At 43.4% G+C, this 12,500-nt stretch overlaps 1 protein-coding gene across 1 annotated transcript in view; it reads left to right on the forward strand.

Moving 5' to 3' along the window:
- The window catches only part of LOC119573148 (tRNA (adenine(37)-N6)-methyltransferase-like), a 37,624-nt gene that overhangs the window by 21,192 nt on the left and 3,932 nt on the right, over positions 1 to 12,500 (forward strand). The window contains exon 3 of the mRNA XM_037920207.1: positions 1 to 335. This exon is cut by the window's left edge and continues 122 nt beyond it. Within this exon, the coding sequence (XP_037776135.1) occupies positions 1 to 335 (335 nt within the window). The remainder of the gene's footprint in view (positions 336 to 12,500) is intronic.

The following is a 12,500-nucleotide window of genomic DNA, read 5'->3' on the forward strand; positions in this document are numbered from 1 at the left end:
TCTGACTATGAAGTAAACAAGCATGCTAAAGTCATAAACAATGATACATTTAGTATTCAGTGTTTCAATTCAGACACTGATGTTCAGAGGGTGAGCAAAACTAATTTGGAAATGAAACTACCAGTCAATGAAAGAAAAAGCGGAAACAAAGAATGTGTCTCCCGTGAAAAAGAAAGTGTGATGAGAAGACACATTGATGTGAAGAATTATCAGCAAGTAAGAACAGCAGAATGGCTTCACATTGTACATTCATCATCATTACAAGTAATATATAATCCCATTGCAGCAGATGAAATCAAGAGATTTTCAGCAACTACAGAAGATGAGCCTTACAGGTGAGACTCCTAAATTTTATTATGTAGTACTATTCATTTAATAATGAGGAATTATTTATCTACCTTTTGATGTTCCATGAGGTTTTCAGTACATCATGGCAAATTACACCATCATTTTGAAATATAGCAAAACCAGTAATGACTATACAATTATTGCAGCCCTGGATCATTAGTAATGTAGATTTGCTGAGTTAGGGAGGGGTACTGCAGTTGTGCTCTATACACACACACATACACCCCACAAAAGATATTACCATGTTTTTTTCTTCTTATTGTTATTATATTAGTAGTAATAATGTTAATAGTAAGATAATGATGATACTTTTCTTCATGTATAAATTACATACACACAAACCGACCACCAGAAAGAGTGTCTGGAGACACTTGCATGACATTAGGTGTATGAGCTGATGGAATTGACAGTGAGAAATTTAGTATTTGGAACTTTTCTCATCCAGCCAAAACTCTTGCATACCAAGGCAACTGGAGCAGCAACTTGTTAGGCATGATTTATCAACATGTGAGGTTTGAATTTGCATATTTTTTAAGTTCATGCTATGTGCTTCTTCCCAATTTCCTAGTGATGTCAGAACCATGTTGGCCTACAGTGTATGATTATGTGCAATTGACAGCATATTTTTAGTTAGGGGTCAAGAATGTGAAAATGACATGGAAACTGGTGCTAATCCTCCCACAGTGTGGTGGTTCAAGGACAATAGGGGATAATACGTAAACTCCTAGAGTCAACTCTTACTCACGCCCTCTTGAGAAGAAAGTACAAGCCAACCCCGTCCTTATTGTAAAATGATTATAGGAAGAATATCCAATGTAGGTAGGAGAAGCTTTCCTACTGTGAAAAGGTAGTTCCTCCTCGTTTGTCCTTGAACTGTTGCACACTGCCAAGAAACAAAAGTTTACTATGAAGTTCACATGTTTGAAACCTGAAGTAAGAGCATTCTGTCAGTCTTACTACCGGCATCATGCAAGGTACAGTCAGCAGCACTTCTGAGCATTTAATATGCAGACATTTTCCCCCAACCACTCATTTAGGCTAGACAAACTTACCCCAATGCATGGTTTTGTGCAGGCTGACCTTACCCAGCTTGAAACTTTGCACAGGTGGACATTTGCCTACCTTTGGTATTATGCAGGCAGACATTTCCCCCTTATAGTATCTTATTGAAGGTTATGAATTCGATTGATTACATTTTCTATTTAGTACTGTTAATTTTTATCCCACTATTCTGAAGAAGAGTGGAACAAGGAAAAAATGTTCTACTCTTTATTCTCTTATGTATCATTATTTATTTCCTTTTGATTAACTTAATAAAAGGCTTCCACTACTAGTGACAATAAACTCCACTGTAGATATCATGGTGATCTGGCGGCATTTTATTATTATTATTATTATTATTATTATTATTATTATTATTATTATTATCATTACTATCATTATTATTATTATTATTATTATTATTATTATTATTATTATTATTATATATTGTGTGTGTGTGTGTGTGTGTGTGTGTGTGTGTGTGTGTGTGTGTGTGTGTGTGTGTGTGTGTGTGTGTGTCTGTGTATCTGTGTGTATATATACACACACACACACACACACACACACACACACACACACACACACACACACACACACACACACACACACACACACACACACACACACACACACACAAATATATATATATATAATATATAAAACATATATATATAATATATATATATATATATATATATATAGATATATATATATACATATATATATATATATATACATATATATATATATATATAATATACACATGTATAATATACATATATGTATAATATATATGTATACATGTATATGTATAATATAAATATATAATATGTTTATAAATATATATTATGTATAGATTGATATTTATATATATATATATATATATATATATATATATATATATATTATATATATATGATATATATATGAGAAGGCTTTAAAAGTTTGTGGAAGAAGTCCATCACTAAAAATCATATGGAGGGATTTTGATTTCAATTCATCTAAGCTTTCTTGTACCAACGTATTCGTGTTCAACCATGACCCTTAAATGCAGGTAATTGCATCGCTAACAGTTGGAAGTCAAGCACCATTCAAGCAACATGGAATCCACCAAAATCAAGGCGAAGACAAACATTAAATTGATGGTGAAACTCAGTTGGGAGAATAGGCAAATCATTGATGCTCTGGAACTAGTTTATGGTAACAATAACTCAAATGGATAAGTCAGTTCAGAAGTGGAAGAAATGAAATTGAAGATAAACCCCGCTGTGGCAGGCCATCAGCGTCAGTTTGTGAGGAAAACGTTGATGCTGTTCGCAACATGACTGAAAAGGATAAATGAATAACCCCTGAATCAGTAGCAGACACACTCAACATCTCTATGGGTTATGCACGCACAATTCTGGTAGAGAGTTTGGGGCTAAGCAAGCTTTCAGTTCTTTGGGTCTTTAGGCTGTTGTGCCCAGATCAGCAGCAAACAAGGGTAGATCTTTCTATGGAAATTTTGAACAGGCGGGATGAAGACTGAAACTTTTCTGCAGAGAAATGTGACAAGGGATAAAACATGGCTCTACCAGTACAATCCTAAGGACAAAATTAAATCAAAGTAGTTGCTGCGCAGGGGTGGAAATGGACCAGTCAAAACAAAATCTGAGCATGCAAGAGGAAAGGTCATGGCCACTGTCTTCTGGGATGCGGAGGGGATTTTACTAGTTGAATTCCTCGAGAGCAAGAAAAAAATTACATCTGCTTATGAATGCATTTTGAGAAAACTTTCAAAGAAAATCTCAGAAAAATGCCCTGGAAAGCTGCATCAAGGTGTTCTCTTCCACCACGACAATGCACTCGCACACGGTGCTCAGTAGACGAGCCATACTTCATGAATTTTGATGGGAAATCATCTGAAAGAGGTGGTCATTCCAGTTGATTGGCATATAATAGTACTGAGACTGAAGCTTACATTTGGTTCCCTGTCTCTTATTGCTGTGTAAGCTCCTTCTGATGTTTATAAACTTGATGCAAAAGAGATATTTTATGCCAAACTTACACCTGTGACAACAGCTGTTCTCAGCAGGATATTTGTATTGTACTGGGTGACTGCAGTATCTGGCTGTGACTGAGCTGGCTATGAGATGTCTGTGGGTCCTCATGGCTCAGGAGCTGATGCTGGCAATGAGAATATTCTCCTTTTCCAGGACTTTGCTAGGTCCCAGAAATTGAGGGTTTCTGGCTCCTGGTATCAGCATTCTGACCTGTGCATCATTGGACTTGGTACAATGATACGGGTAATGCAACCAAGAAGATCGGCCACATCCTTGTTAGCACTTGCTGGAGGATCCTCCACAACTACAGGGTGTATCGGAGTGCCGAATTCTGTGGAACTGATCATAAATTAGTTGTGGCTACTCTCCAAGTCCACTTCAAAATTCCCCGTCACTCTAATGAACACTTAAGGGTGTTTCATGTGGACAGATTGAAGGAGCGGGAGTGTTCCTGGGGTTTTGCTGAATCTATCTGTGGTCGTTTTGCAGCACTCGGGCTTGATGGACCCTGTTCTTCTGTGGGTCGCCTTCAAGCGTTAATTGCTCAATGCTGTCCAGGAATCAATTGGTAAATGACAAAGACAGAATTTCATTTCACAGGAGACACTGGAAGCCTCAGATACTTGTCACGCAACTTGACTGTCAGGGCATCGTTCCCTAGTGCACAGGACTAGGTTACTGCTGAGAAAGGATAAGGAGAAATTTATCAGGAATCTTGCAGAGGAGCTCAAAAGCCATTTCCTAGTAAAAGATCTTCATCCTGCCTACTGATCTTCATCCCTCCGACTGCAGTCCGCTCATCAAGTGGCCAGATAATCTCAAACGCCAAGTGGCGAGGCAGGGCACGTAATAAACACAAAATGACAGTCTTTCCTTTATTTACACAAGTTATTTACCCGTACACTTTTCTATAGGCACAATACAGGGGGAAACCAGAATGTCACACTGCACGATACAGCTTATAACAGGGCAACACAAAGTTTATCAGGTCACAAGTGCACACACGAGGTCTTCACAGGAGCAGCACCCAACTGCGTCTCTCTCTTGGCTTGTTCCTCCGCTCCCCCGCTCACAGCTAGTTGCGTCATGTTTGCCCAGGTCCCTTCATGTTAACACATGCCCAGGTCATCCTTTTCATGTTAACACATGTTTCGCACAGAGACAAAGACCCACTGGCGTAGCACTATCCCCCCCTATCAAGTATGTCTGCTCTGACATACCTAAACCTGAAACAAACTACAGAAAATTTAAATAAAATTAGTCCTCAGGAACAAACAAAATTCTTTCAAACAAGAGTAACTGTAATTGAAAATCAGTTCTCAGAAACACAAAAATCTTTCATCCAGCGCGGCTTACTTCGCTCTCGCTGGGGTCGCTCTGGAGGAGGTGTGGGCGGCGGTAGATTGACAGTGGCACCCAGAGGGGTATCTCCTGTCCCAAGACCTGGCTCATGGTCACCATTGACGTCTGTTGCATCGCCCTCACCGTCCAAATGCTCGTCCTCATCTCGGTCAGCGTCTGCCACGTCCTCATCGCCGCTACTGGGGCTAACATCATCTTCTTTTTCACCATGGCCCCAGGAGTAGCTTCCTGGCCCATGGTAATGCCACAGCCGGTGCGCCAAGTCCTCGAGGAAGTCAGGCAACGGCCCCACACCAACCAACTCCTCGCTCCCCGACGACTCTTCTGGATGCTCCACTTCCTCACAAGTGCCCAGCTTTGCACCAGCTGGCACCTTCTGGGCCTTATCGGAGAAGTTAGCTACCAACACTGTAACTAACCCCTCCCTGGTCCAACAAGGCTCCGCCCAACCGCTACGCCATCAGCCAGCTGCAGGTTTTGGATGGGCTCCACGAGGCTCTCTACTCCACGCATCACTCTTGACAGTCGACACCGGATTCTAGACTCTATCCTGGGGGCAAGGTGCAGTCGTTCAGCCGTAACTACCTCTGCACATCCAACCACTGGAAGCAAGGGCACATCTTCACTGTGCACCCTCACCAGCTTCCGTCCAAGGTCGACACACGCCTTACTCTGCGTCAGGTAGTCAAGGCCCAGCAAGCAGTGCTCGTCCAGATCGGCCACATACACCGGCAGCCGCTGCACCGTGCTGCCCACGCCAATACGAGCCTCCACTGGTCCCTTGAGCTGCACACAATGCCCCGTGACACCACACAGTCTTTGTGGTGCATCTGGAAGTCGCATAGTGGCCAACATATCAGGCCGCACTAGGGTCTTCTCAGCCCCAGTGTCCACTGTCAGGTGGCATGGCTTCCCATCTATTGAGCCCTCCACCTGCATCGTGCTGGTTCGACGGCAGCTTACCCAAGTCGGGGCCCGGGAACCGAGGATGGCTGGGTTTTGGCCCCCTTCTCCAGCATGTCCGAGTTTTCCGCCTGTACCACTTCCTTAGCCTTAGGACATGCACTCGGATGGTGACCATACCTGCCACAGTCCTTGCAGCACTGCTGAAAGGCATCAGAATCCGTCCGGTTGAGAGGATGTGTTCTCTGCTCCCTATGACACTGACTACGTCTGTGCCCTACCTCTCTGCAGCCCCAACACAAGCCTTGGAAAGTGCTCAGGCTCACCTTCCTCAATGCTACCTTCTCCACTTTAGCCTTCTGGCCCGGAAGTCATGGCGGGGCTGAGCAGCTGGCCCTAGGCCACTGGTTGCCTTCAGGAAGGCCTCGAACTCCAAGGCCCTCGCCAGCGCCACCTGCAGGTCCTCAGGGTGTGCCTGCTTGATGTAGATTTGCTGCTGCTGGTCCTGCAAGGCATCAGCAAAGAAATCGCGGGCCAGGACCACGATCATCTCTTCCGCAGCCGCAGGGTATGACCTCCTTACCAGCGCCTCCACATCCTGCGCCAGCTGGGACAGTGTCTCGCCACGCTCACGAGTCTGTTTCTTCAAGCGGGCCCGATATACCTCGGCCTGGTGGTGGTGGCCGAAACGGTGTTTCAAAGCCTCCGCCACGCTGGTGTCAGAGGCATGTTGGGATGGCGGCAGATGCCCCAACACTTCCACCGCGGGGCCCCTTAGCGCTGTTACCAGCTGCAGGGCCTTCTCTTCCTGGCTCCAGCCCTGTGCAGATGCCAACATTTCAAATTGGACATATGCCTCCCAGGCCACCTTCCCGTCGTACTCAGCTGGCTTATGCCTCAGAGAATGTCTGGAGGCCGAGGGGCTGCGGGTTGGAGAACACAACTGGGAGGGAGGAAGGGGGTGAGGGAGGCAACGAGGCGGGTTGACCGGGTCCGAGTTTGCCGCCACCTATACCAAAGGGAGCAGTTCCGATGGGTCCCCAGCCTTCTGCAGCGACCACTGGCTCCAACACGACGCTGCGAGGCCCGGGGGTTTCCTGCCACGGACCCAAGGCAGACCCCAGTAAATCTGACACTCTGGCATCTGTTGCCAGAACCTCGTCTGCCTTCTCTGCTTGCAACGTTAATACCTCGTGACGCCGCCTTTCCTCCTTCACTTCCTCCCTCAGACCCTGAACCTAGCCCTTCAGAGTCTGCACCTCCTCCATCAGTTCACTCTTCACGTTGTTGCAGGCCTTGTCGTTGTACTGCTGAGTTTCCATCTTCACAGATGCAAGATTGCTCTGTAGCACCTCAACAAGTCGGCAGAACTGTTCCTCTGCCTTCCTTGCCTGCATCTCGACGAGATGGTGCGCCTGCTCATGTGCCCTCTGTGCCTGCTCTTCTGCCCTTTGTGCCATTTCCTCCCTCATACCGGCCAGCATGGCAGTGATCAGGTCCATCTGGCTTGGCTTCACCTCACTCGTGCCTGCCTCAGTCATAGCCTCCTCTCAGTCATGGCTGCCGCCATCTTTGGACAACATGATAAATCGGCGTGTCTCACTGATCAAATATCACAAATCCCACTCCTGACACCATTTGTTACGCCGACCGCCTCGTCTCTCTGCCACCAACACAAGGCAGGCTAGGTAGACGGCGTGCTACCCACAGGGTCGTGAACTCTGAACAGCTCTAAGAGGCACCGAGCACCATAGCGTCCCAGAACACCACGAGGGGAAACGCCAAGTGGCGAGGCAGGGCACGAAATAAACACAAAATGACAGTCTTTACTTTATTTACACAAGTTATTTACCCGTACACTTTTCTATAGGCACAATACAGGGGGAAACCAGCATGTCACACTGCGCGATACAGCTTATACCAGGGCAACACAAAGTTTATCAGGTCACAAGGGCACACACGAGGTCTTCACAGGAGCAGCACCCAACTGCGTCTCTCTCTTGGCTTGTTTCTCCCTCCCCCGCTCACAGCCAGTTGCGTCATGTTTGCCCAGGTCCCTTCATGTTAACACATGCCCACGTCATCCTTTTCATGTTAACACATGTTTCGCACAGAGACAAAGACCCACTGGTGTAGCAATATATATATATATATATATATATATATATATATATATATATATAAAATATATATATATATATAGATATATATATATATATATATGATATATAGATATCATGATATATAATATATATAAGTATATATATATAAAATATAATAATATTAAAAATATATTATATAAATATATATATATATATATATATATATATATATATTTTATATATATATATTTTAATATATAATATATATATATATATATATATATATATATATATATATATATATATATATATATAATATATATATATGTATATATATATATATATATATATATATTATATAATATAGATATTATATGATTATGATATATGATATATATATATATATATATATATATATATATATATATATATATATTTATATATTATTATATATATATATATATATATTATAATATATATATATATATATATATATATATATATATATAATTAATATATATTTATATATTATATATATATATATATATATTATATATATATATATATATTATATATATATATATATAATATATATATATGATATATATATATATTTTATAATATAATAATATATAATATATATATATATATATATATATGATATATATATATGGTATATATATGATGTATATATATATATATAGATATATAGATGATATATATATATGATATACATATTATATATAATATGTATATATATATGATATATATATACACATATATATGATATATATATATATATATATATATATATATATATATATATATATATATATATGATTTTATATATATGTATATACATATATATATATATATATATATATATATATATATATATATATATATTCAATCTGAATCTCTGGAAACCTTAGTGGCAGCTCTTTGATGAGGAAGATATGACTCTTGTTGATGCTGTAGTCACTGCAGTAGCACCAGCTTTGGGGAGATCTAGTAAAAAGGTGGAGAAGGCAGTCACGGTCGCCATGATGGCAATGACCCAGACTGTTGCAGTCCTGAAAGGGAGGAAGCTGAACAGAACCAAAGCAGCCCCACCCTCACCCCAGGACGAGACTCCCCTCCCCATCTCAACCCTGGCCACGCCCTCACAGGCAGAGCCTTAATTAGGTAAAGTCAGCAAAGAGAAAAGGTACACAGGCAAAGCTTGAACTGAGAAAAGCCAAACTCACAAAAGTCAGAGCTACCAAAGGCTCTCCACCTCCCAGTGAACCCACGGTCAGCCTGGCAGCAGATGAAGATCCCTCAACCAGCGAGGACTTCACAATGGAGTTGTTAGACTCTGACACAACAGACTCTGAAACCGAATATAAAGACGTCTCTGATGTAACTACCACCAAGTACTGTCATAATACACATTCTAAGCATACTACGGTGGAACATATGTGGCTTCAATACAAAGAATGCCATCCTCCATGCAATAGTGCGATCAAGGAACATTGACATTGTCATGCTCTAGGAGGCATTAATAGAGGGGACTGTTCACTTCTCAGGCTATCATGTCTTCATGCCGCCAAGCATAGCTGGCAAAAGAGGCTTGATCACCCTGGTCAGAGCAGTAATCCCTTGCTCCACAATGGCCGAAACACCGCACTGAGGAGAGGATGTTGAATCTCTTGCTGTTGAGATTCACCTGGCTGGGAGCCCCCCTCAAACAATAACAATGTGTACAGCAAGCCTGGCTGTAGGAGCTTAGACATCAGCCAGGTCTTTGCTACTACAGCACAAGACTGACTGATCATAGGGGGAGACTTCAATGCACACCACCCCATCCTGGCTCCCTGCAGGGTACCGGATGGCAGACCATCACGTAGCCAACTTGCTTGAGACATTGCCCGAGATCGCTCTACTCAATGGTGGAGAGTATTAGATAGTGTGTCATTGTTACTGTAACAAGTGACCATTATGGCACTGTTACTACCCTCATTGATGCTGGCCCAGCCCAAATGCCACAAGTAAATCCAAGATGGAAAACAGACAAAGCCAACTGGCAAGCCTTTCAGGATGCCTTGGCCCAATGTCTTAGAAGCAATGAACCCCTAGAGTAAAAACGTGGAAGTGCTTAAAGGCAGATTTATCATTGCCATACCAAGCAGCCTCTCAGACTATACCTAAAACTCGGCCATGGTGCAGGAGTTATAAAGACACCTGGTACTTTGATGATGAGGTTAAGGAAGTCATCCACAGAGTGAACATGTTTAGAAAACGTTTCTGAAGGCAAAGAACCCTGACAACCTAGCCCTCCTAAAGGAAGCAGTCAGGGATGCCAAGGAAACTGCCATAAGAGTCCTGAGGTGCACACACCAAGGCTCTCAATCAGAAGCAGACTTGTGCACAAGTTCTCTGCTAGAACAAGCAGCAACAGTCTGCCAGCTGAACTGAGGGCAAACTAACAACGCTTACAACCAGGCAGACTTGTTCATATCAGAGAGAGGGCAGCCAAACCTGATAACTTAGATGTTATCCTCTCAAAGAGAACTAAGACAAATCTACTAAAACAGTTCTTGCACAGCCCCGGGTTCTGATGGGATCTCGTACTCCATCATTTCCCTCCTAGGACTGGTAGGTGAGCTTTCATTTCTGCAACTTCCACTCTACCCCAGAGCTGGAAGAGGGCTATCATAGTTCCCATCCCAAAACCAAAGGAGCCAGGGAAGTACTGCCCCATCTCTCTCCTTAGGTATCTGGGCAAGAGGGCCGAGGGAATGTTACTAAACCGACTCCAAAGGAAAATGGGACCCCCACATGAACATCTCCATGCATAGCCACGCTCTTAAGCACAGTCACTTTTGTGGTAGTATTCTTAGACCTGGAGAAGTCCTCTTGTTATTCAGGAGACCCTGATCCAGTAGGGAATCAGAGGGAAGCTCCTGGCTTGGATAGGTGACTATTCCAGGAACAGAACACTCAAACTCTGTTCCCAAGGTCACCTATCACAGCACATGCCACTAGAAAATGGAATACCTTAGGGTGGGGCCCTCAGTCCAGCCCTTTTCAACACCCTAATGTCCTGCATCCAATATACAGCTACCAGTCTGGTGCAAGATCATCTGCTATGCAGACGACCTTGTAATCATCTCCACTGCAGCACACTGCCTAAGTAAAACCCAACGCTGTCTGGACCTTGTGTATCTGAGGAGTGCTGTAGGACAGGACTGAAGACTTCTGCAGCCAAATCAGAAGCCATGGCTCTGAGACTAAATGTTCAAGGCACAAGTCTGAGAATCCAGGGAATGGACTTAGAATGGGTCCAGTCTTCCAATACCTTGGGGTAATGATTGACCGGACCCTCTCCTTTGAAAAGGAGGTCCTGTACATGGCTGACCAAACCAAAGCAAGACTGTCTATCATGAGAGCAATGTCTGGGAGACACATAGGAGCTAGATATAAACTACTAAGACCATTCTATGTACATGCCATCCATCCTATTGTGAACTATGTTTCTGTCTCCCTAATTGCTGCAAAGCCGAGATTAAAAGAAAAATTGGAGACAGTTCAAAATGAAGCTGCCAGGATCATTCAGGATGAAAGAGGATGCAAGTGGATCAACCTCCTCATGGAGGCAAACCTCCTCCCCCTGGAATCACAAATTGATCTAATGACAGCTCATTTTGTTTCAAAGGTCATCCAAACTCCTAGGAACACAAGCATGAGACAAATGATAGTCAGACCCCTAGAACATGACCACGAGCCGTTTGCAAACAACAACTGGCCGTCTCATACAACCAGAGTGTTGTTACACTATCAGCTCAAAGAACAACTACTTGCCAAGGGCATGGACTCCCCCCAACCCGACTTTATTGAAGCCCCGCCATGGGCACAAACCCTGCCCAGTCTAAAGGCAGAATCTAAGAGGATCATTGCAGCCATCACTCCTCCAGGTAGTAGAACCTACTTCACGGATGGATCAGTCGATCCCTTAAACCACACTGCAGGCGCTGCTTTGCAGCAAGGGATGCTACACAATCCATGCGGGTAACAGACAACGCCTCCTCACTACAGGCAGAGGCAGTTGCGATCATGGGAGCCCTAGCCCACACATCCCTGATGGAAGGACATGTCATACATACAGACTCCAGGGCAGCCATTGATTGTGTATAGCACAGCTCACCCAAAGATAACATCTACCTTGCTCAGGGTAGAAGAATAATCATAAACTGGGTCCCTAGCCACATAGGCATCAGAGGGAATGAGCTTGCTGACAGACTAGCTGACATTGGCAGGGGTATTCCCCCAAATCCCAAGATCATAATGGGCCACTGGCACTCTGAAGCAATCAATAGAAGTACCGAAGTCATTCTTCACAGAATCAGACTAGGTTACCATTGTACATGGCAGATCATAGACAATTGCCCATGCAGAAAGATGTTGCAAGCATTTTGGTGAGCCGAACGCCATGTTGGTACATTAATTTCTAAGACAAGGACCGCCCACAACAGCCGCCAGGCTGCTGATGAGATTATGCTGTATGCTTACACCATGGCGGCAGGAGCGCCACCACGGTAAGCATAGAGTGTCAGAGAACAAAATGAGACAGCCTTAAACAGCTGACACAGACGGGGCCATATGTATGAAGGCCCAGGTAAAGTCAGAACTTCGCAAATCTTGAATGAATCGCTGACGAGCA

The sequence above is a fragment of the Penaeus monodon genome, chromosome 5 (genome assembly GCF_015228065.2).
Source record: "Penaeus monodon isolate SGIC_2016 chromosome 5, NSTDA_Pmon_1, whole genome shotgun sequence".
Classification (NCBI taxonomy): Eukaryota; Metazoa; Arthropoda; class Malacostraca; order Decapoda; family Penaeidae; genus Penaeus; species Penaeus monodon.